Source organism: Balaenoptera ricei, chromosome 15 (assembly GCF_028023285.1).
Source record: "Balaenoptera ricei isolate mBalRic1 chromosome 15, mBalRic1.hap2, whole genome shotgun sequence".
In the NCBI taxonomy this organism is placed as follows: Eukaryota; Metazoa; Chordata; class Mammalia; order Artiodactyla; family Balaenopteridae; genus Balaenoptera; species Balaenoptera ricei.
The window spans coordinates 54,433,675-54,457,891 of record NC_082653.1 but is presented as its reverse complement, the minus strand read 5'-3'; the positions used below and the strand labels follow the sequence as shown (position 1 = coordinate 54,457,891).

Sequence of the window (24,217 nt, the reverse complement as noted above, 5' to 3'; positions counted from 1 at the left end):
GGTCTGGGAAGGTCCCACGTGCCACGGAGCAACTAAGCCCGTGCACCACAACTACTGAGCCTACGCTCTAGAGCCCGCGAAGCCACAGCTACTGAGCGTGCGTGCCACAACTGCTGAAACCCACGTGCTTAGAGCCCGTGTTCCGCAACAAGAGAAGCCACCGCGGTGAGAAGCACGCGCACCGCAATGAAGAGTAGCCCCCGCTCTTTGCAACTAGAGAAAGCCCACGCGCAGCAACGAAGACCCCAAGCAGCCAAAAATAAATAAATTAATTAATTTAAGAAAAAAAACAGGGCAGTTAAAAGACAATGAAAAAATGGGCAAAGGATCTGAAAAGATACATCTCCAAAGAAGATACACAAATGGCCAATAAGCACATGGAAAAATGCTTGACATCATTAGTCATCAGGGAAAATGGCAAATCAAAACAACCAGGAAAATAATAATATAATAAAAAAAGACAATAACAAGAGGTGGTAATGACGTGGAGAAATTGGAACCCTCATACACTGCTGTAAATGAAAAATGATGCAGCCTCTTTGGAAAACATTCTGGTAGTTCCTCAAACAGTTAAGCATAGAGTTACCATATGACCCAGCACTTGGATATATACCACTCCTAGGTATATACCCAAGAGAACTGAAAACAGGTCCAGGCAGAATCCTGTACATAAATGTCCATAACAGTGTTGTTTGTAATAGCCAAACAGTGAAAAGAACCCAAATGTCCATAAGCGGATAAATAAAATTATTACATGCATACAATGGAATATTAATTGGCCATAAGAAGGAGTGAAGTACTTCCCTGTGCTACAACCTGGATGGACTTTGAAAATATGCTAGGTGAGAGAAGCCAGATACAAAGGCTGAATATTGTATGATTCCTTTTGTATGAAATCTTCAGAATAAGCATATCTGTGGAAACCAGTAGATTAGTGGTTGCCTAGGGCTGGGGGGAGGTACAGGATTTCTTTTCAGGGTGATGAAGACGTTCTGAAATTGTGGTGGTGGTTGTCCACCATTGAAGTGTAAACTGTAAGTGGATGAATTGCATGGTAGAAGAATTATATCTTAATAAAGTTGTTTAAAAAGTTCAACGGGGGAAATATTTAGTAAGTTCTAACAAATTCCCACTAAAAAGGATGTCTCTCTTGTCCTTTCCACCAGTAATACATGACGATGCCCATTTTCTCACATCCTCACCAGCCCTAGATGTTACCATCGTAAAGTTTTGCCAGTTTGGTAGGAGAAAAGTGGCATCTCGTTTTGGTTTGTACTTATTAGTGAGATTGAACATTTTAAAACCTATTTATTGACGATTTGTATTTCTTTTATGAATTGTCTTATTTATTTATTTATTTATGGCTGTGTTGGGTCTTAGTTGCGGCACGTGGGCTTCTCTCTAGTTGTGGCGCATGGGCTCCAGAGTGCACGGGCTCAGTAGTTGTGGTGTGAGGGCTCTCCAGTTGTGGCGCACGGGCTCAGTAGTTGTGGCTCACAGGCTTAGTAGTTGCGGCACGTGGGCTTAGTTGCTCCGTGGCATGTGGGATCTTAGTTCCCTGACCAGGGAGTGAACCTGCGTCCCCTGCTTTGGCAGGTGGATTCTTAACCACTGCGCCACCAGGGAAATCCTGTTTGTTTTTTTTTAAACTTGTCTATCCTGGATTGTTCTATATCAGTAGATATAAAGCTCTCTTGTCTCTTGTATGGCAGCATAGCACTCCCTTGTAGGGATGAATCAGTTTCTCTAACAGTGGTCTGCAGATAGAATCAAGTTGTATTTGCCTTCATGCACAGTGCTGTGTGGGATATCTGCACACATACTTCTCCACACACTTGTGCGATCACATTTGTACAGTTCGGTACTAAAGGTAGAAGTTTTGGATGTAGCCTAAGTACAGCCATAACGTGGATGTTGCCAAATTGCTATCCAAAGAGCAAGTTGTACCAACTTGAACGCTGTCCACAGCAGTAAGCATTATGACTCTTAAATTATGAAGTACTTTAAACATTTAAAATAGTACAGAAGATAATATTAATACAACTAATCCACATGAATCCAGAGGTAACCACTATCCAGATGTTGGTCTGTACCTTTCCTGTCCCTGACTTTATACTCTCATCACATGCTGTGTCCTTAAGCAGCATGTAGACTTGTTTTATATATTTTAAAGATTTATGTAAATAATATATTTATTTATATGTTATATATTTATATAATGACTGTGTCATTTAACACAGTGTGGTACATGTAGACGGGGTTCACTCATTTTATCACCTCTGTATTTATTGAATGTATGAATACGGTATATTTTCCATTCCTTTGTCAGTGGACCCCTAAGTCATGTCCACCTTGCTATTCCCATCAGTGCTGCAGTTAGCATTTTCTACCTGTCCTCTTGAGCATATGTGAAGGGATTTCTTTAGGAGATCAGGATGTGTTCTTCAAAGCAGAATTTTGGGTGTGTAGGCTGGGTGCATATTCACTAGAGAGTGTACCTTGCTCTCCCCCGTAGGTGTCCCAGTTTGCACACTTCCGACAGCGTTTCATAGCTTGCATCTCCTGTCCCCTCAAAACCCTTGGTACCTGCTATCAGCTGAGTGGTCTCCTGTTGATTTTTGCCTTTCCCTGATTTCTCGTGAGGTTGAGCATCTTTTTCATATATCTATTTGCCATCTGCGCTTCCTTTTCTGAACATAATTATTCTTTGAAGGTAATTCCACTCACACGAACTAGGCCTCCTTAAGACGTAGCAAAGGGACAGGCGTTGATGCAGGGCAGGGAGCCCTGGCTGTGAAAAGCATAACTTCTGCCTCTGAGCTTAGAGCCTGATCTTAAATAAGGTAGAACTGGAGACCATAAGGGACAGTTACTGTTACAATTTTTTAAAAGGAAAACGTATTAGAGAATCAGACTTTTGATCATTTATGTACCGTGCAGATTACACCCTCACTTGGTGCCTTTACTCTCCGGCTGGGTCTGAGATTGTATGTGGGTGACTCGTATGTAGGGAAAACAAATTGTATTGGATTTATTTTGGAAAATTTTCTAAATTTTAAACTTTGAAACAATTCAGACTTAAAGAAATGTTATAAAATAGTACAGAGAATTTGCATACCTTCACTGAATTCCCCAAATGTTAACATTTCACTTCATTTTCTGTATCAGTCTCTATATACCTATTATCTTTCTTGGAACCATTTGAAAGTAAGTTGCTGACATAATGCCCTTTTCCTCCTAAATACTTTTTTTTTTTTTTTAAAGAAACCATTTTCTTTTTTTCTTTTTCTTTATTTGTTGGCTGCATTGGGTCTTCGTTGCTGCGCACGGATTTTCTCTAGTTGTGGCAAGCGGGGCTTCTCATTGTGGTGGCATCTCTTGTTGCGGAGCATGGGCTCTAGGCGCCCCGGCTTCAGTAGTTGTGGCATGTGGGCTCAGTAGTTGTGGCTCGCATGCTCTAGAGCGCAGGCTCAGTAGTTGTGGCACACGGGCTTAGCTGCTCCACGGCATGTGGGATCTTCCCGGGACCAGGGATCTAACCCATGTCCCCTGCATGGGCAGGCGGATTCTTAACCACTTTGCCACCAGGGAAGTCCCCCTCCTAAATACTTTAGTATGTTTTTCTTAAAACAAGAATTTTCTCTTTCATTATCACATACAGTTATCAAACTCAGGAAATCAACAGTGAACCTCCCCAATGCACTAATCAGGAGTGGAAGGGGCTGGTCAGTTCTGGCGGTTGCTTTTTGGCTGATGGGCCGGGTCATTCCTTTGCTAGGGAGGCCGTCTGGCTGTCCCTATGTGGATGCTCCTCATTGCCTGCAGATTTCCTCCTGCTCAGTCATGGGTGAGCCCACCCAGTCCCCTGACCTGCCCCCTTAGCCAGGCTCCACACTTGGAGGCCGGGCACCCCGTGCTCTTTGCCAGGGGAGGAAGGGGCTGCAGCCACTTCCCTCGTACCCCATGTCCCTCCTTCCAGTAGGACCATGTAGGGTGGGCTGGGCCTCTCCTAGGAGGGAGCTGAGGGTGCTATGGCCTCCTTATGGGGAGTAACCCCCCCCATCACGCTGGTTCACGTCCTCTCAGCTTTGTGATCCCACCTTCCTGTCAGTTAAATGAACTCATTTTCCTGTCAGTTAAAATGAACTTCTATCATGTTCTTCTCTAGTTACATATTATGTACATTATAAAATAGAAAAACAAAAAAATTTAAAGGATAAATAAATTGATGGAAATTCTAATATTTTCTTCCCTCACCTTTGGAGCCTTCTTGTTGTCAGTTCTGTTTTCTTCCTCACTAAGGAATAGTGTTACTACTCTTTTTTCCCTTTAGTATAATCTGAAGCTGAAGTCTTCCAGGCTTAAAAATAGATATTAGTTAAAATCCTTCAGGGACTTCCCTGGCGGTCCAGTGGTTAAGACTCTGCGCTTCCAATGCAGGGGGTGCGGGTTCGATCCCTGGTCGAGGAACTAAGAGGATCCCACATGCCCCGTGGTGCAGCCAAAAAAAAGAAAAAATCCTTCAGTAAAGATGGTATTGTTGGGCTTCCCTGGTGGCGCAGTGGTTGAGAATCTGCCTGCCAATGCAGGGGACACGGGTTCGAGCCCTGATCTGGGAAGATCCCACATGCTGCAGAGCGGCTGGGCCCGTGAGCCACAATTACTGAGCCTGCGCGTCTGGAGCCTGTGCTCCGCAACAAGAGAGGCCGCGATAGTGAGAGGCCCGTGCACCGTGATGAAGAGTGGCCCCCGCTTGCCACAACTAGAGAAAGCCCTCGCACAGAAACGAAGACCTAACACAGCCATAAATAAATAAATAAATAAATAAATAAATAAATAAAAAATATCATGTCCTTAGGGAGACCTCTTAAAAAAAAAAAAAAAAGAATGGTTAATTACACAGAAATAGATAAGTGAATTTGGACAAAATCGCTTTATTTGTTTAAAAAAAAAAAAAAAGATGGTATTGTTTTTCTGGTTGAAACCTTTGGGTCCTTCTATCAAACTGAAACTAGAAATTATCTTTTTTTCAGCTCTATTGAGATATAATTGATATACATCACTGTTTAAGGTGTACAGCATAATTATTTGACCTCTGTATATCAAGAAATGCTTACCACAGTAAGTTTAGTTTATATCCATAATCTCCTATAGATACAAATATCTATATACATATATCTCCTTGTGATGATAACTCTTTTGGATTTACTCTCTTAACTTTCCTATATAACACATAGCAGTGTTAACCGTGGTCATCATGTTGTACATTACATCCCTAGTTTCTACTTACAACTGGAAGTTTGTGCCTTTTTAAAAATTTTCATTGAGATGTAGTTGATGTACAATATTATATGTTACAGGTATACAACATAGTGATTCGCAATTTTTTAAGGTTATACTGCATTTAGGGACTTCCCTGGCAGTCCAGTAGTTAGGACTCCGTCCTTCCACTGCCAGGGGCCCCGCTTCAATCCCTGGTCAGAGAACTAAGATCCCTCAAGCTGCGAGGTATAGCCAAAAAAACCCAAAAAGTTATATCCATTTATAGTTATAAAATATTGGTTACATTCCCTGTTTGTACAATATATCCTTGTAGCTTATTTATTTTTACATAATAGTTTATACCTCTTAATCCGCTACCCCTATTTTGCCCCTCCCCCCAGGATGTTGTGCCTTTTGGCCACCTTCATCCAATTTTCTCTCCTGCCACCCCCCTAGAAATGATCTTTTAAGGCTGAAGGTTTCATTGCTGATTTCTAACCAGAGCTCTGGAAAGTTGGGGATTATAGAAAGTAAAGCTCAATTAGGCTCTTGTACAAATGCGTTTTTTTTCCTAGCAGTGGGAAGTGTGATAATCACCTTCTGTACTGGGCTCAACCAAGACTGTCAGTTGATCATAGTTTTCTAAAGTAGGGGAAAAAAAGTACATATGTAAATATTTATTATACAAGCGATATATACTTGCTATAAAAGAATTAGAAAGTATATTTAAGCAAACAGAAAGCAAAAATCACTCATAATCCCATCACCCAGAGATAGCACACATTAACACATTGTTGAGTGTCCTAGTTTTTTTTTTTTTCCACACCATGCAGCTTATGGGATCTTAGTTCCCCAACCAGGGATCGAACCCAGGTCCGCGGCACTGAAAGCCCAAGTCTTAACCACTGGACTGTGAGGGAATTCCCAAGTATCCTAGTTTTTTATGGATAAATATTTTAAGTCAAAGTGGAATTCCATTATACAGGATGTTTTGTAATGTGCTTTTTTTCTCTTAATGATGTCTTGTGCACACCTGCCCAGGTTTCTACATACACTTGGCCCCGTCATGTAAGTGGGTGGGTGGTGTTCCATTTTATGTGTTCTCACTTATTTCACTAATCCCCTAGTGAACTAGTTCTTTTTAGTTCTCACTATGCTAAATGCTTCAGGGAAGATCCTAAATGTTAGTGTATATCCTTCATTATTTCCTGAGGTTAAATTTCCAGAAGTGGAATTTCTGGGTCGGAGGGCGTGCACACTTTTCAGGTTTCAGCTATCTCTTGCTGACTTGCCCTCCAGAGCACGGGCTCGTAGTCCCACCATCAACTACGAGGCTGCATGGTTGAAGCTTTCAAAATGGAAAGCTTATTGGGCTTTTCCAGTTTCAAAAGTAAACGTGCTCATAGTAGTAAATTTAGAAAATATAGAAGATTAGGAAGATGTGAAAATCCCCATTATCTTATTGCTTAAAAATAATACTAACAGTTTGGGCATATTTCCTTCCAGTATTACTTTCTATATACTTTTTTGTTTTGTCGCAGTTGTAATGTATATATACAGTTTTGTATCGTGGTCCTTTTTAAATCTTGGTTATAATTTTGTTATTTGTAAATACCAGCACTTATGGCAGTAATATAGCTGACTCTCCACCCCCCTGAGCATTTAAGTTGTCTCTGGGTTTTTGTTATTGCAGATATGTGGTGTGGAAGTGGAACTGTTGTGCTGAAGACGATAAGTACTTTTTAGGGCTTTGGGTAAAAGTTACCAAATTCTGTTTCAGAAGGGTGGTGCTCCCAATCTGATTATGGTTTTTAAAGGCTGGCCCTCCAGTGAATCTGTTGTCTCCAGTTTTCTCTGTTTGAAGAGAGGTGCAGCGAGTGGGACACATGCTCCCCATTTAGTGTGTGTCTGCAGCGTCAGAGCCAGCCGGGCGCCTCACACTCTTGTCACTAAGAAGCGCCTTCCCAGGGCTGCCCTGGTGGTGCAGTGGTTAAGTGCCTGCCAATGCAGGGGAGACGAGTTCGAGCCCTGGTCTGGGAAGATCCCACATGCTGTGGAGCAACTAAGCCCGTGCACCACAACTACTGAGCTGGCACTCTAGAGCCCGCGAGCCACAACTACTGAGCCCATGTACCACAACTACTGAAGCCTGTGCACCTAGAGCCCATGCTCCACAACAAGAGAAGCCACCTTAATGAGAGGCCTGCACACTGCAACGAAGAGTAGCCCCTGCTCGCTGCAACTAAAAAGAAAGCCCGTGCAGCAACGAAGACCCAACGCAGCCATAGATAGATAGATAGATAGATAGATAGATAGATAGATAGCCTTCCCCACTTTCTCGCAGGGATGTGGGCTTGTCAGGAAGATGCCGGCGCCCTCCCTCTCCTCCAGGGTCTGCAGCCCCGAAGCCAGGCTGCTTTGTGGGCGAGGTTCCTAACTCTTCTTCTTTCACAAACTTTCACAGGGAGTCAAAGTGGACACGAGAGACCACAGTGGAGCCACAGCCCGGATGCTGGCCAAGCAGTATGGACACATGAAGATTGTGGGGCTGATAGACACTCACTCACCTTCTCTGCCCAAGAGCCTCTACCGGAGCCCAGGTACCTGCGTCTGCGGCCAGGCCTCTGCTGGCGTCCCCTCCTCCCCTTTGGCTCCTGGAGCCTCGCCGGGACCCGGGCTGAGGGGAGAGGGTGTAGAATGTAGGGCGGGACTGCCAGGCTGAGGATGGGCAGGACAGGGAGGAGGAGGGCAGCTCACAGAGGGGATCACTCTGGTTTTTGTTTCTTGACTTTGCTTGTGCTGTTTGTTGCCATGCAGATGTTTTAATTTTATGTAGTCAAATTCATCGTTTATTGCCTCTGGGTTTTAAGTCACAGAAAATCTTGCCCTATGCCCTGGTTGTACAACAAATTGCCCATGTTTTTCTCTAGTATGTGTATGGTTTCATTTCTCCATGTAGATCTCTGATCCATTCACAATGTATTTTCACGGATGGTTTTTTCCAAACAGCTGCCCCGTTGTTCTAGTATCATGTGTTTAGAAGTCCATTTTTGACCTAGTGATCTTTACCATATATTCTGAATTTCTGTTTGCATTCAGGTCTGTTTCTGGACTGCCTGTTCTGTTCCACTGGACTCTGCACACACAGACCCACCCTGTGTAAATGACAGAGGCTTTCTCTGACATGTGTTGCCACCTGGTGGGGCCGGCCCTCCTCATAGCTTTCCTTCTCCAGTGTTTCCTGGCACTTGCTTTTCTGTGTGAACTTGAGCATCAGCTTGTCTAGCTGCTTAAAAACAGCGTGCTGATATTTTTGTGACTGTGGCAAATGTACAAATGAACTGCTTCTCTGTGTTGTTGAGTCGCCCTAAGACCAAGGGACGTCCTTTTGTTCAAGTGTACTTTCGTGTCTTGCAAGAGGGTTTTAAATTTTTCCTCAAATACATTTTGCATATAACTGAAGTTTATTCCTGAGGGTCTGATTTTCGTCATTGCTGTTGTAAACGCATTATCCCTCTTAATGCTGCCATCATAGCCTTGAACGGCTTGTTGTCTGTGCAGAGGAAGGCGACTGCTGTCTGTCCACAGTTCTACCGCCTGCTGCCTTATTGAGTTCTTTCATTGTCTGAATTCGTTTTATTTATCTGTTCTCTAGGGTTTTCCAGGTACGCTGCCATAAAACCTGCAAATAGAGACAGATTTACTACTTTTTTCCTGATTTTTGTACCTCAGATTTCTTTGCTTTCATCGCACTCACTAATCCCTCTAGTTCCCCGTTGAATGAGATGAGGTAGTGAGCATTCACTTTGGTCCTGATCTTAGCAGAAATGCCACGTTAAGTATGATGCTGGCTTGGGACTTCCCTGGCAGTCCAGTGGTTAAGACTCCACACTTCTACTGCAGGGGGCGCGGGTTCAATCCCTGTTTGGGGAACTAAGATCCCGTGTGCTGTGTGGTGCGGCCAAAAAATAAAAAATATAAATGAAAATAAATAAAGAATAAAAAATAAATGTTTTTTTAAAAAAAGTAAGATGTTGGCTTGCAGAGTAAGGTCTGCATATATGTTATCATGTTAAGAAAGTATTTGTCATTTCCTGTATTCTTGAATGTTTTTATAGGGTAAGTGCTGAATTTTGTCAAAGGTGTTTTCAACATCTATGGAGATGATTGTGAATTTTCTCCTTAGACCTATTAACACAGTATATTATGTTAATGAATTTCTTAATAATGAACCAACTTTACATTCTTGGCATAAATCCCACTTGGTGTACTCTTTTCTTAATGTGGTTCTAGATTCTGTTTGCTAATGTTTATTAATTTTGTATGGATATTCATAAGTGATGTTGGTCTGTGATTTTCCTTTGTCTATCTTTATCAGTTATAGGTCTCAATATTATACTTCATTAAAAGAACTGGAAAGTTTCCCTTCCTTTCTGTGCTCTAGAACAATTTATGTAGCATTGGTCCCATGTGGTCTTTTTTTTTTTTTGGTGGTGCATCGGGCCTTAGTTGTGGCACGTGGGATCTGTCATTGCAACACACGGGCTTCTCTCTAGTTGTGGTGCGTGGGCTCCAGGGCGCGTAGGCTCTGTAGTTTGCAGCACGCAAGTGCGGGCTCAGTAGTTGAGGCGCATGGGCTTAGCTGCCCCGCAGCACGTGGGATCTTAGTTCCCCGACCAGGGATCAAACCCCCATCCCCTGTGTTGGAAGGCGGATTCTTTACCACTGGACCACCAGGGAAGTCCCCCATGTGGTCTTTGAAGGATTCTCCTGTGAAACCATCTGGGCCTGGTCTTTACCCACGTCTCTCTTCTGTGTGGTGTGTTTCCTAGACCCACTAGTCTCTCTGCAGAGAATGGGGTGAGTGCTGAGTCTCTGCTGGAGCGGGTGCTCGCCTCCTCCCGGGCATCAGGGATGCTGGCGTCTGTGGGGCTCCCTGCCACCTGGGCCATGTTGGGGTGTGGGGTTCGTGTGGTTCTGTCTGTTCTGCCAGCTGTATGGGATCAAGGGGCCACGTCAGGAGGTTCAGACTCGTGGAGCCACCTTTTCCTTGGTTCCCCTGCCTGAACATTTATTTTTTATGACTCCTTCAGCTTCTGCTTGGATAGACCCCAGTCTCTTCCTGGCGGCATGGATCCTGGAGTGTGAGGGAGGGGTCCACTCGGCGTCACTGGCCTGGGCTTGGAAACCGGGCCAGTGACTCTCTTGTTCTTGGGCAGTGGCTGGGCTGAGCCTTCAGTTCACGTCTGAGTGAGCCGCTCCCTTCCTGGCCTCAGGACTGCTTTGTAACAGACACCAGCACACAGGGGATACAGTGGTAATGAGGGGCTTCTCTGCATGTCACCACCCCAGTTCACCAACTCCAAAGTGAGATCTTACCCAATGGGTACCTTCTACAAATAAACCCCTGAATTTTGTCTTCTAGGTGTAATGAAATATGGAAAACAATGAAAAGCTATAAAATGACAGCTGTGGGCACACTGAGCTCTTCAGCTCAGACGGGTCGTAAAACAGCACACAGAGCTGTCATGTGGCACTTGTTTCCTAAGAGATTGTTCAGGTTGAGAATATAAAATGGTTTAAGAAGTTGTGACTGCCATTGCCATATGTTTATGAAGAGATGGATCTTACTTGTCACCTCAGCTTAGAACAGAATGTATTTCTGACTGTTAACATACTTACATGTTGTAAAAAATTCTGGAAACTCAGCGAGAGGGATGAGTTGGATCCGCTCACCATACTTAGCAATTTTACTCCCCCCCCCGCCCCATGTCCCTGTGGCCCATCTGAGCAGTGGACCCGCCCATTGTGGCATTTCTTACAGGTGACATCCTGGGAACACTTTTCTTAATTTAGGAAAAGGAAAAAAGCAATTACAATGATCTTTATTTCAGTTCATTATGAGGATTAGTAAATTAGTCCATCACTGAACATACTGTCTAAATTTTGGTGTTTGACCCACAGAAAAATACGAAGATCTGAGCTCTTCAGATGAATCCTGCCCCGTCCCTCAGAGACAGAGGCCCTGTCGGAAGAAGGGCCTCAGCATCCACGAGGGGCCGCGAGCCTTGGCCAGGCTCACAGCTATTGGACTCGGAGGCAGGATGCAGCAGCCTTGCTATGGTGAGTGCCCCACGATCCCGGTGGCTTCGACACCGTAGTCTAGGATTCTGTCTGAGAGAACGAGTGACTCTCAGGCTCCTGGCGGGGGGGCCGCCTGGGCTGCCGGGTGGGAGCAGCGGCTCAAGGACTCAGAGTCCATCACAGGGATGGAGACAAGTCAGACAGTGGCTCGCTCTTGGGTTTCGGTTCGTCCTTTGAGTTTCCTTTCTGTTGGTTAAAACTACAAATAGAACATTCTCTCCTGTAGGAGAGATATAGCTGAGCTCGGATCCATTCCTCACGTGGGTGGGTCAGCCCAGCAGGGAGGACGTGACCGTTGAGTCCCCTTCCTGTCTCTGCCACATCTCCTGGGGAGGACTCTGCCCTCGTGCTCTTTTCTCAGGGTGTGGATTTGAGAACTGCCCACCAGACACCTGGTGGGCCAGAACCCTAGACCCTGAGTTTCCAGATGGCCTGAGTTTTTGTCAGACCGTCAGCTCCTGAGTGTTGAGTGCAATGCTCTTGGGGAGCACAGGCGCTGAGTTCTTGGGGCGAATTGGGCTTGACGCTGTCTCTTGTGCTGGCCTGACTAAGTGACCAGACTCCAGTGTGGGTCTCGCCCATCAGTGGCAAGGCCGCTGGTCTAGCGAGAAGCCCTCAGAACCCCCTCCCAGCCAGGAGACCATGTGAGGACTTGATTCCCTTCTCAGACCCTTGGAAGGGGTCCTGGCGCTGGCTGGTAACCAGGCCTGCTTCCTCCCACGTCCGGGGGGCTGACTGGTGAGCCGGTGCTGCGGGCGAGGACACGGGCGTCTGGTCTGGCAGCTGGGAGCTCGGGGCTCTGGGATGAGGGGCAGAGTCTGTTCCTTTGGAGGAGCCCAGGCCACCTGTCCCGCCTGAGCTGTGGCCGGGGCATAGGAAGGAGTGTTCACCAGCCTCTCAGCTCCGGCCTTTCAGGAGATTGTTTTTCTTCTTACACTGTGTGAAAGTTTAATTTTCTGTAAGTGCATATATGCTCTTTGCCAAAAGTTAAAAAACATTTTTGAATGATAAATGGCATGTGCTGATGTAAAAAATCTCTAACTTCAGAAAGGTATAAAGAAGAAAATAAGTTACCTGTGGTCCCACCAGCCAGGCTCTTTCATGCAAATACACGTACTTTCTGTGGGGCAGAGGCAGGGGCAAAGGCGGAATTAAACACTCTGGTTTGTGTTCTGCCTCTTCTCCTTGTTTTCTCGCAGGCAGACATTCAGAGGTTATATAATTCATTGTCACTGCCGTTAATGTTTAGCCAGGGCCTCTTACCTTCCTGTTCAGCTGGATCTTCTTGACTGGGGTTGACTGGCCCCTGTGCTGGAAAGTCGCAGGGGCCATGCAGGCCCATGTGTGTATGAGAGTAGATGTTTCCAGCTGCGGGAACACCTTGTAGTATAGTTTTCCTTTGGCTCAGGAATCTGTAAATACAGCTTACCGTCTCCTACTTTGTCCTCTTGGCAAAGCAACAGCGTGGTGTGATAGAGAGGCTGCCACTGCCAGGCCTGGCTCCACGTGCACCCGCTGCTGGGCACAAGCTGGTCACTAACCCCTTGGAGCCTGTTTCCTCACCTGCAGACGGCATGGCTCTGTCCAGGTTACCGTGGCGAGTAGAGAATGCTGTCCTGGGGCTCCCCTCACCGAGACCCCTCTGAGGAGGTGGTTGCGTGTGGAAGGAAGAACTTGTCCTTCCTTATGCATGCGTGAGGATTTACGTGCCCCATTCTGTCCACAGAGCAGGTGCCTCCACGGGGCTATGTCACCTTCAACAGCAGCGATGAGAACCCCCTGGAAGAGGGGGGCCTCTGCTACAGGGACGTCACCTCCCCCATCAATGAGCGGGACGTGGAGAGCAGCAGCGGCAGCAGCCGGGGTACGCACCCCCCCGCCACCAGTCCGGCTGGGCCGTGGCCCTGTGATGGGTCCATCCGGCAGAGGACAGGGTGAAGGTTAGAGAAGGTTCTGGCTCTTGTGAGGAGAGTCATAATCTGGCGTGGGGACAGGTGAGACTTCTCGCCCAGGGTCTCTCTGAGCAGGATCTGGGAGTCAGTCCAGACAGACAGGCTTAGCCTCTTGACTGGTAAGTCCTTAGGAAATGTCTTCGTATGTTATGTGCATCGTCCATTCCACAGCTGTTTACCGAGTGTCCTGTGTGCCAAGCACTGGATAGATGCTTGCATTTATCGGTGAACAGAGCAGACAAACGCTGCCGAGCCTAGAAAGGAAGGGCCTGGCCCGGCAGTCGGCGTGAAGCAGAAGCAAACAGTGAACGATTGGAGGGGCCGGGGAGCGCTGTGGCTGAAGCCGCTCGGGGACAGGGCTCTGGGGAGTCGCCACGGGCGAGGCCTGTGGTCAGGCGTCCTCGTCTTCGCCATTGTCAGAAGAGCACGCCTTCTGTGCCCGCCTTGGGGCCGCGCGGAGCAGCAGCAGCAGTGAGGGCCTGGCCCGGGCCCCGGAACTCAGCAGCGAGGCCTCCCTGGAGAGCAACGAGGTGACCCTCCCCCCCGCCCCCCGCCCCCGGCGTCGCGGGGGCTGCCTAGCCGTTCACTTCAGGGGAGCGTGTCCATGCAGGGCCGCGCGGGCCGCCCCCGGGGAGGCCTCTGGCAGGCGGGGCAGTTTCGGGAAGTTTCAGGCCTTCCCCACCGTGAGGGGAGCGTGCAGATGAAGCCGCATACACTGGCGGTGGGGCAGGGAGCAGAGCCTGGATGCAGCACGTCAGCTGCCGGCCCCGCAGTTGCTTTAAACACACACCTCTCACCACAGGATTCGGATCATGCGCGGAAAAGCTCGGTTCGCAAACAAACTAAAAGCTACGTGAAGACCAAGAATCGTTACAGCAGCAGCGACAGCCAGTGGCCTCCTGGCACCGGGACTTCCTGTGCCCCAGGATTGATCCCCCAGACTGACAGGTCCCCCTATTCAGGACCCCAGGTAAGACCGTGGGGCTTCTCGTGATTTGTGAGGCATTTATTTGTACTTCCCATGGGGCCGGCACTGTTGAGAGAAAAGAGTGGGATGGTTTTCTCCACACGACCTAGAAAGCTGCTCGGGCTGAGAGGATTCCTAATGGTGAGAGGAGCCAGTTGCCGGGCCTCTGTTCATCCCTTTCCATGGAGGGATCCGTCTCTCCCCCTGGTTTCCATGCTCAGCTCAGCCTCCCTGAGCCTGGGGAGGAGAAACACAGGACCAGCATCACAGAGCTGCTTTCAGGTGACAGTGACAAGCTGCATGGGAAGCAGAGGCAAAGTGGCACTTAGTCGGGACTTAATGAGAACTTAATTGCTGCCTTTCTCATCGTGGCTGCTCTGACTGAGCAGTTTGTCCAGGATTACAGGTGCAGCAGCAGCGCCACTGCCTAGTGTGTTCTCCCACCCTCTGTGGGCATAAGTGGTACGAAGGTGGAAGAGAAGTCAGTATTTGCCATTTATTAAAGTCACAGCTCTGCTCTTCACTAAAAGCCTGTAATTTTGCTGGTTTCTCCTCGCAGCCCCTTTGGGGAGCTCTCTCCAGCGCCTGTGTTCCCAGGCTCGGTGAGCAGCTGACCTCTCGATACCTTAAACACATGCCGATTGGAGCCTTTAAATCAGCTTCTTTAAATATGTTCCAAGATTTGGTGTATATGCTTGGCAGAGGAGCCGGTGGGGCGAAGCTACCTGCTTCTGGGTCGGGGTTTCCTATGTAGCAGAGCAGCTCCATCACTGCCACCTCCTGAAAGTCAGCCCTTGACACAGGGTTTGTAAAACAGAAACGAAAAAAAGAATAAAATATGTTCCAAGAGCTAAAGGAAACCATGTCTAAATACGGAATATCAATAAAGTGATAGAAATAAAAATGAACCAAATAGAAATTTTGGAACTGAAAGTACAATAACTGAGATGAAAATTTCACTAGAGGGGCTCAATAGCAGGTTTGAGCACACAGAAGAAAGAACCAGAAAACTTAACATAGATCACTTGAGGTTATCCAATCCGATAAAGAAGAATGAGGAAAAATGAACAGAAACCTGTGAGACACCAGCAAGTGTAACAGCGTGCACGTAATGGTGTTCCTGGGGAGGAGGGAGGGAAAAGTAGAAAAAATGTTTTAAAATAGCCAAATCTTATCAGGGGAAATGAAAAGACTGCCGTCCACCGCACAGTCCGTGGGGCCAAGGCAGAAGAAATCCTGGAGAAACGTCTAAAGGTGCGAGAATGCAAGTTAAGAAAAAATAATCTCTCAGATAACTGGAAATTTTGGTTTGGGGATCCAAGAACATGTCGATCTGGGGATCAAACACCAGGCATTGGTACCTACAGCCTGGACCTCTACGTGGTGCTGGGGAGGCCAGGTTTCAGCATCGCAGACAAGAAGTGCAGGGCAGGCTGCATCGTGGTCAAACACAGAATTAGCAAAGAGGAGGCCCTGCACTGGTCCCATGGGATCATCCTTCCTGGCAAATAAATTCCCATTTCTATCCAAATGGCCAAAAAAAAAAAAAGTTTTCAGTGAAAAAAAAAAAAAGCCAAATCTTCTCAGATTTGATCAGAAAATGAATCTGCACATCCAAGAAGCTGAATGAGCTCTAAGTTGGTTAAATTCACAGCCACACCTGGACACATCACAATCAGAGTGTCACTAAACAAAGAATCTTGGAGCAAGAGACAAGTGGCTCAGCACATACAAGGGGATCTCCAGACGATTAACAGCGTATTTCTCATCAGAAACCACAGGGATCAGAAGACATGGGACGACATGTTAACCAACAGTGCGACGTCCGGCCAAGACTGCCCCCCAGAGTGAAGGAGAAATGAAGAGAGTCCCGGGTCAGCAGAGACCGAGAGGAGCTGCTGCCGCAGACCTGCCACAGGGTGTGCTTCCTGCTGCAGTGAAGACACTGGTCCAGAGACGCCCTGCCTGCCCTGTCTGAGGACACACAGGGGGCAGCCCAGGCTCTCTGCCGAACTTGGGAGTCAGCAGAGCTCAGGACAGGCCAGGTGCTCAGCAGGAGAAAGGCAGCTCTGTGTGCAGCATGGGGCTTTTCCTGCCCCCACGTCTTCATGGCCTGCCTGTCCTCTGACCTGCCCTGGCTCCTCACCCTCTAGGACCTCGCCACGCTGCTGGAGCAGATCGGCTGCCTCAAATACCTGCAGGTGTTTGAGGAGCAGGACGTGGACCTCCGCATCTTTCTGACCCTCACTGAGAGCGACCTGAAGGAAATCGGCATCACGTGAGTCCCAGGGCCTCTGTGGCCACGATGCCCAGGAACCAGCTGAGGTGCAGCTCCCAGCATTTGGGTGGAGAGCCTCCCTGTCCAGTGGCCGGCTTTCTCCCTTCTGTCAGCTGTCCACTCCTGCAGCTGCTCCCAGCCCAGGTGCAGGCAGCCTGGGTCCCGAGGCCCCGAGCTGGCCCAGCGGACACTGCTGTGCTCAGGGCACCTTGACATTTTCCACTGTCCACCTTTGAGAGCACCCCTAGCAGGCCCAGCTCCCTGTCCAGTGAAACCAGCAGCCAGGCAGGGTGGGAAGGTCACGACTCCTTACGACGCTTTCTGTCTTCTGTCCCAGGATCCTGGGGGCTCCTCTCCCCCTTCAAAGCTGGGATCTTTCTAGCAGACAGTCTTGGTAGAAGGACGGCCCATGGAGCCTCCACGTAGAGCAGGTGCTGATCCGTGTCCTCTCACTCCCTGCTGTAGGTTGTTTGGGCCCAAGAGAAAGATGACCTCTGCCATCGCCCGCTGGCACAGCAGCGCCCGCCCCCCCAGTGATGCCTTGGAGCTGGCCTACGCCGACCGGCTTGAAGCCGAGATGCAGGAGCTCGCCATCCAGTTGCACAAAGTAAGTAGAGAGCTGGGGCAGGGGATGTGCAGAGAAGGACACAGCGTGGAGACAGATGCCCAGAATCAGCGGAGAGCAGCAGCCAGGGCGGGTGACAGGACAGCGAGGCCGGGAAGCATCATGGCTCGGATGCAGTGGGGCGCACAGGTGGGCACAGGGGGGAGAAAGGGTGTCAGCAGCGCACACCGCAGGGCTTGCAGGAAGGGGCCCAGGCCGGGGGGGCTCCAAGGTGGAGACAGGTCCCCCCAGGCCAGGAGAGGAGGAGGCAGTCTGACGGCGGAGATGGAACCTGGGGTGGGGGACCCCTGCCCGAGTGGTCATTCCCCACCCCTGAACCGGCCTGCTGCATCTGCTGCCTCTCCCGCTGCAGCGCTGTGAGGAGGTGGAGGCCATGCGGGGCCTGGTGTCGCAGGAGCAGGAGCTGCGGGCTGTGGTGGAGAGCTGCCTCCTGGAACAGGACGGCGCCCGCAAGGACGTCCATGCACAGTTGCAGGAGGCCTGGGCCCTCGCCCGGGACGCCGCACTCGTCCTGGACCAGCTGCAGTAAGTGGGTGTCCGAGCTGCCCCCGGGCCAGGGCCAGGCCAAGTCAGTTTCCTCCAGATTCTTCCAAGAATGGGTCGTTTTCAGGGCCTCCTGGAGTCACCGCCACCCCAATTTCATCTGGCTGTCCCTCCTTGCAGGGCAGACCAGGCAGCAGAGGGGCCCCGTGTGGGTCTTTTCTCTGCCCGGGCCGCACAGGCACAGGCTGGCAGGGCGCACAGGGCAGAGCCCCTCCTTACACTTGGGGAGAAGGGTGTCTGCGCTCGCCTGGCCTCTCCCCTCACCAGCGATTGGTTCTCGTGTCCGGCAGAGCCTGTCAAGCTGAGCTGTCCACCCGAGTGCAGCAGGATGAATCCCCGCTCGAGGCCACGCTGGGCCCAGGCCTCCCCACAGCTGGTAAGGAGAGCAGTGTCCTGGACCCAGAACAGGTAGACAAAGAGGGCAGGGACGCCTCCCCAGGCTGGGTTTTCCCACTTGTCTCAGTGCGGTTATCACACTGACACCACCCCACCCCAGATCCTCTCACGTGCCCAAGCCCATGTCCTCACTGTCCCTCCAGGTGGCCTTTGGGCCATGGCTGCCTCCACTGTCCAAGACCTCAAGTGACTTCTGCAGCCCCTGGCTGGGGCCCCCCAGGGCATAGCCCAGCAGTAGGCAGGGGCCCTCACACACATTCCTGGGGCTGAGCCCTGACTGGCCGTCAGCGCTTTGCTCCACAAGTGGGAGAACACTCTGATGTAATGAGGGGGACGTATGCCACCAAAGGTTTGGGGGGCATCCCCTGGTCGCAGTGGCTCAGGACGAAGAGGCAGGGCCTGTGGGCACAGACACCCCAGGCCTACTCAGCTCTCTGCCCTACAGACTCCAAAGGCTGGCAGGCCGCCTTGCAGGCCCTGAGCCTCCCTCAGCTGTCGGGAGCCCTGGAGGATCAAGTCCGGGAGATGGGTGAGTCCAGGGGGCCGGACAGCCCACCAGCCCTCAAGGTCATACATTCCTGTGCCCTCGAGCCCTCCAGACTGCGAAGCAGTAACTCTCTGCCCCCGTTCTTAGGGCGAGTGCTGTGCTTAGTGACCCAGAGCCTGGAGAAGCTGCAAGTGCTGAACGGGAAGGAGAACTGGCGGGAGCCTTAGCCAGGGGGACGGTGAGCGTCTGTCCGCCCAGGACCTCGGCCCCGAGAGCAGGGCAGCTGACAGCGCAGCCGAGCGAGCGCCCCCCCCTCAGTCTTCTCTTTCCCCTCTCAGAATCTGACGTGGGGTGACTGATCCACCCTGAAGCTGTGTGCCCGGAGGACAGGAGGCCAGCGAGCGGGCAGCTGCAGTGGCCAGGGCCAGAGGATCGGGCCCCAGGAGCAGCTGGCAGACAGGACGGGGCTGTGGCCGGTGCGAGGGCAGCAAGGCCCGCACTGAGGCAAGACGAGGGTCTCTTGTCCAGACCCGGGAGTGGGGCCCAGAGCAGGCAGGGCCTTGGGGAGAGCGCGTCCCCACACACCACAGGCGCCACACTGAGGTTCGCCCAGATGGGTGAGGACTGAGGCGGCGTGCCTGGGCAGCATATGTCATTTGCTGGAAAATAAAGTTTAAGATTGGCTGGTGAGGGGTTCAGTTCTGGTCCCACGGCCTGAGGTACTGGCTGATGATAAACCACAGCAAGAGGAAAGCTGTGCCAGGGCCCTCGCCCAGAGCACCATGCTCAGGGCAGGACCGACTGGGTGATCCCTGCTGCCCCATCCCTCTGTTGCCTGTAGCTAGGGCCACCTTTGCATCAGAAACCCCATGATTCTACAGAGCTACCTGGAGAGCGAAGCAGGCCCCAGAAATAAGAGAGGAGTACAGGTGTTTTATTTACAGAGCAGAGTGTCCTTGCCCACATGTGCCAGCCACTTCATCGAGGCTCTAAGATGGGACACCCAGGCTGGGCCGGGAGCATTGCTTTCCTTACCAGGCCGGCGCTGTGGAAACTGTGAGCTTCGCTGAGGAGTCTTTCCAGACGTAGGGCCATAGGAGACCGCCAGTGGTGACCTTCCTGTCCTGTGGTGGCTCTGCTGTTGTCATTGTGCACGCTTGGCCAGTGCTGCCAGACTGTTTCCTGGAGGTTCCTGCAGACTGTGCTGGGAACAGAGAGAGGGAGGCTCTCAAAGGAAGAAGCAGTGGGCTCAGCCCAGGCACCACCAGAGCCACCAGGATCAGGGAGGGGCCTCACACTGTCAGTCTCAGTGAAGAAACCACCAGACCAGGCCCATAGCCCAGAGAGTCCACGGCTGGCAGTGCCACCATCAACACGGGGAGGTGGCTGGCACCCCCACCTGGGAGGGGAGGCCTGCATCAGCTCCACCTGAATGGTGCCCAGAGCCCCGCTCTTAGGCCCGGCCCCTGCCCTCAGGTCCCTGGGTGGCGGGGAAGGGGACACCCTCCTGCGTCCACCCCTAGGCCTGTAGCCAGGACCGAAGAACACACAGAACAGCGGAGGCATGACTTTACTGTCCTTTCTCCAGCAGCTCCCTGTACACCTGGGCCCCACGGCCCTGACTCTTTGCAGGGACAGGGACCAAGACAGGGTAAAGCTGCTTTGAAAACTCACCACAAATAAAGCTAACAACCAAAATTCATAACATAATCTCCTATCCTGGGCTGGCCTTTCTCCAGACCCTGGGGCTGGCTCGGGGCACGACGCAGGACGGAGTCAACCCAAAGTTGGCCTCCACAAGAACAAAACTGCCACGAGAACAAAGCAACTTCTCCAGGGTTCAAGTGCATGCGCACTTACCCACTGAGGCTATCAGGCAACACCTGGGGCTCCACCAGCCCACGACACGCGCGCAGAGAGCTCGTTTCAGAGTGGGTGTACCCAGGTCACCACCCAGTAACTGCTCTGGGCAGTGGAGATGACGAGGTGCCCCCCCCCCCGCCCCCCCCAGAATGGGTCAAGCACAGAACATGCTAGAAGACACACTCCCACACTGAGGCTGGAGGGCCCAGCCTCAGCCCACGGGCACAGAGAGCCAGGGGGAGGGCGACAGACACAAGGCACAGCAGCAACCTCAGGAGGAAGATGGGAGCAGCTTCTCTAGGGCCTTCTTCTGCTTTTCCGTGGCCGCAGCCAAAGCTTCAGCCAGCTTCTCCTCGGGCATCATGTTGAGCACCTTGAGGGCAAAGAGGAGCTGGTATTTGGCTGTGCTGATGAAAGCGTTGCTCAGGAAGTTGGGAAAGCCACCGACTCGGTCCTTCTGGGTGTACAGTGGGACGCGTACGAGCCCCAGCACCTGCGTGGAGAGGAGACCAGGATTGGGACCAGGCCCCCACACGGATGGCATGGCCTTGGCAGGAGGGGCTTGTGAGCTGCTAGGCCACGGGAAGGACAGCCAGGTTGCCAAGGACATAATGGGAGACCCGGGTAGGGTTGGGTGAGGTAGAAGCCAGCCAGCTCCCTTGGTGCGGTGCAGCCCCTCTCTTCCCCAAGCAAGTTTCAAGGCCATCCCCATGCACATCCCACTCTCAAATCCCAGCCCTCATCCACTGGCAGGAAGCCCCGCAGTCCACACCCCCATGCTCCCTCTTTCACCTGGTGAATCCCAAATACCTCAAGTGTCACTCCCAGTCTTCCAGACTATAAAACCCATTAGTAGAGCCTTCATCCCCCACACCATGAACCCAGACCTACAAGATCCTCTTTTTCCTCTGCAGTTTCACACCTCCCGGAGCAGGCACCGCCCCTTCCCATCCTCCCACCGATCCCACTCCCCATTCCCAGGATTGGCAATGGCAGGCAGCAAGGCAGATGGAACACAGCCCCGAGGGAGCCCCAGCCCCGGCCCGCCTCCCACCCTAGCCGACCCCTGGTCCCTCTCCCCACCCCAAAGCTGGAGACAGCGACACCCTCCCAAACTGTCCAGGGGACCCTCAGGGGAACGTGTTACCCATCGGTGCCTTCCGCGGGGCCAGAGCCAAACCCCGGGGCGGGGGGCGGGGCCCGGACAGCGGCCCCCACCTCCAGGCCGTGATCCCGCGAGTGCACCGCGCTGATCTCCACAGCATGCAGCTGCTCCAGCGTGAGCTGCCGCGCGTACAGGTGCGCCACGACGCGGTGCGGGCCCTCGGTCAGATGCGAGCTCAAGTAGTCGGCCTCCGTGAGGCGCAGGCAGCCCAGGCCCAGGCCCAGAACCCGATTCAGTCCGTCCTCCAGCGACCAGAAGCGCCGGTCCACGAAGCCCCCGGGGAAGCCCAGCAGCCCGTCGAAGCGCATCTGCATCTGCAAGGGAGCGCCGGGTCACGGGCGCAGGTCCGAGTAGCGTCCCGTACCCGCCCGCCCGCGTCCTCCCGCGTCCTCACCAGCACCGAGAAGCGCATGGGGATGCGGCCGAAGAGTTGCCCGGGGTTTGCGGCGTACAGCATGGCGTGGCACGAGTGACTCCAGCCCGGCCCCAGACGCATCGCCTCCACCCGGCTGATTTGCTTCAGCTCAGGAACCGCCGCCGCCGACATCTTGGCACTACCCACCGCGACCCGGGCACCGCCCTTACGTGCATGCGCGGGCCCGCCCCCGCCGCGCCCGAGCAATCCGCGGACAGCCGCGCCCCTGGGCCCCGCCCCCCCGCCAATCGCTGACGCGTACCAGGTCAGAGCCCGTCACGGCTCTCCGACGCGCCGTTGCGGGGCGGAAGGGGCGGGCACAAAGGGAATGGCTGCTGGCGCCCCAGCCGTCACCCAATAGCCGCGCACCCCGAGCGGGCCCCGCCCACGGTCCTCGAAAACCACAGAGCCCAGGATGCAACGCGACAGCCGAGCTCGCAGGAGTGGAGCGCGGACTCCTGGTTCTCGGGCGCGCGGCGCTTGCGGGGTGGGAGCGGTGCTTGCGGAGTCACGGCTCAGACTGCCCGCCCCGAAGAGGGCAGGAGAAGCCCCAACGATCTCTTTGCCCTCGGCCCTCCCCCAGCGCCTGCCTGGGAGCGCCGCCCCGCGGGCTTCCCACCGCCAGCTCCAGGCCTGGCCGGCTCCAGCTTCTGGGCGCGAGGGCGCCTCCTGCCTCCCCTAGGGGGCTCAGCTGAGCCCTGGGATCAGAGGACACAACCCTCCCCTGCACGCACGCCAGCCCTATCGTTCTGCTGCCGGCTAAGCACTGGAATCCAAGGTCACTGCTGGTCTGCCTGACTAGAATAGCAGGAAAGCAGGGTCTGGCAAAGCTCCAACTGCCCTCACAGTACGAGTCCACGCCCAGCACTGAACTGGGTGCATGGTGAGGAGCCCTGGGGCTCCCTAAGCCCGGCCTGCTGGGGCAGAAGTGATTTAAATCCCGGGGCAGGGAGCTTCCCAGCCCAGTGCACCAAGTACCCTGCCTGTCAGACACCATATGCCAGGTACTGTTAGAGGAAATAGGGTCTCCCCCACTTTACTCCGAGGAGGAACCTGGGGCTCAGATGAATGGGACTTGCCTGAGGGCACCCAGCAGTTGGTGAGAGCCAGGATCCCACCCAAGATTCCCACTGTCTCCTACCCAGTGTACACAACAGAAAACCGTGAAGCTTCAGCAAAAGGGGGCCTGAGTTACTTACCAGGTGTCTGTACTGGAGAAGGAAGTCGTTAGGGCTCGGAAGCGTCAGAAACAGCATCGGAGGGAGAGTAGTGGGGCTCCCCTGGACCCTATGGTGCCACTCGCTCCACCAGCTGGCCCAAGCTCCATTTTTCTCCCACCGTGGACATGGATTTGCTGAGTGAAGGCACCACAGCCTGTGCTCATAGGATGGGTGCCATGGCACAGCCTCAGGAGAGCCATGCAGCCGAGGGCAAGTTCCGTGCCCTGAGAGGGGCTGAGAAGGAGAGGGGCAGAGGGCAGGCGAGGGTTGGCAGGATCCGCCAGAAACTCATTCACGTTGGGTCCTCGGTGGTGTTCTGTCAGACGTGGGGAGTAAGGACCCAAAGAGAGAGGCTCTCCGCCACCATGGCCCTCTGCCAGGGGTCAGGGCTCAGGTGGGGCAGCCACAGCTGGCAAGGGGAAACCAGATTCCAGGGCAAGTAACCGTGTCTGAAGGGGGAGATTATCAAGGGGAAGGGCCAATTCAGAGAGGACCCCACCTCCAGGCCGCAGACATTAAGAAAGGAGGTGTGGGTTGGTTTGGGGGCAGTGTGGAGGGAGATCCAGTGCAGCCCATGCAAGAACCCTTGTGACACTGAACGCCCTTCCCCCACACTGGGACCATGCCAGACCCAGGCACGACCGAGGGTGGCAAGCCTTCCTTGGGGCAGGGACAGGCTGCCTGAGTCAGAGCGGACCAGAGGAGGCTACTTGGAACTGTGTCTACAAAGGAGCCAGGGCCCTACTGGTGGGTGGTGGTTCAGGCAGTGCTGCAGTGGGTGTTCTGGAGCCCCAGCCTTTCCCTACGGGGAGGCTGCTCACTGGGCAGGGGAGCTCAGACCAAGCAGAGGGCCCTGGCTGGGCTCCAGCATCCTGGCAGCCAAACCTGCCCCTCCAATCC

At 52.3% G+C, this 24,217-nt stretch overlaps 2 protein-coding genes across 9 annotated transcripts in view; one reads left to right on the top strand and one right to left on the bottom strand.

Annotated features, from left to right (window-relative positions):
• ANKS3 (ankyrin repeat and sterile alpha motif domain containing 3) overlaps positions 1 to 19,338 on the top strand; it is a 29,369-nt gene extending 10,031 nt beyond the window's left edge. For 4 of the 6 annotated variants that reach the window (XM_059895976.1, XM_059895978.1, XM_059895981.1 and 1 more), the window contains 11 exons: positions 7,727 to 7,862; positions 11,227 to 11,385; positions 13,133 to 13,270; positions 13,779 to 13,888; positions 14,161 to 14,328; positions 16,479 to 16,603; positions 17,069 to 17,210; positions 17,581 to 17,753; positions 18,062 to 18,147; positions 18,613 to 18,696; positions 18,802 to 19,338. In XM_059895976.1, the coding sequence (XP_059751959.1) occupies positions 7,727 to 7,862; positions 11,227 to 11,385; positions 13,133 to 13,270; positions 13,779 to 13,888; positions 14,161 to 14,328; positions 16,479 to 16,603; positions 17,069 to 17,210; positions 17,581 to 17,753; positions 18,062 to 18,147; positions 18,613 to 18,696; positions 18,802 to 18,881 (1,401 nt within the window). In that variant the 3' untranslated portion in view covers positions 18,882 to 19,338. The remainder of the gene's footprint in view (positions 1 to 7,726; positions 7,863 to 11,226; positions 11,386 to 13,132; positions 13,271 to 13,778; positions 13,889 to 14,160; positions 14,329 to 16,478; positions 16,604 to 17,068; positions 17,211 to 17,580; positions 17,754 to 18,061; positions 18,148 to 18,612; positions 18,697 to 18,801) is intronic. The other 2 variants (XM_059895979.1, XM_059895977.1) reach the window with 2 other exon arrangements.
• Positions 19,339 to 19,567: 229 nt separating this feature from the next.
• NUDT16L1 (nudix hydrolase 16 like 1) lies at positions 19,568 to 22,540 on the bottom strand. Of its 3 annotated transcripts, none has more exons than XM_059895989.1 (4): positions 22,077 to 22,277; positions 21,736 to 21,996; positions 20,788 to 21,010; positions 19,568 to 19,853 (listed from the first exon to the last, which is right to left on the bottom strand). In XM_059895989.1, the coding sequence occupies exons 1-3, from the start codon at positions 22,227 to 22,229 to the stop codon at positions 20,789 to 20,791; spliced, it is 636 nt and encodes a 211-aa protein (XP_059751972.1). In that variant the 5' UTR covers positions 22,230 to 22,277; the 3' UTR covers positions 19,568 to 19,853; position 20,788. The 3 variants fall into 3 exon arrangements, with proteins under 3 accessions (XP_059751972.1, XP_059751971.1, XP_059751974.1); XM_059895988.1 differs by having other exon boundaries at positions 19,568 to 19,858; positions 22,077 to 22,274; XM_059895991.1 differs by lacking the exon at positions 19,568 to 19,853 and having other exon boundaries at positions 20,852 to 21,010; positions 21,665 to 21,996; positions 22,077 to 22,540.
• Positions 22,541 to 24,217: the final 1,677 nt, after the last annotated feature.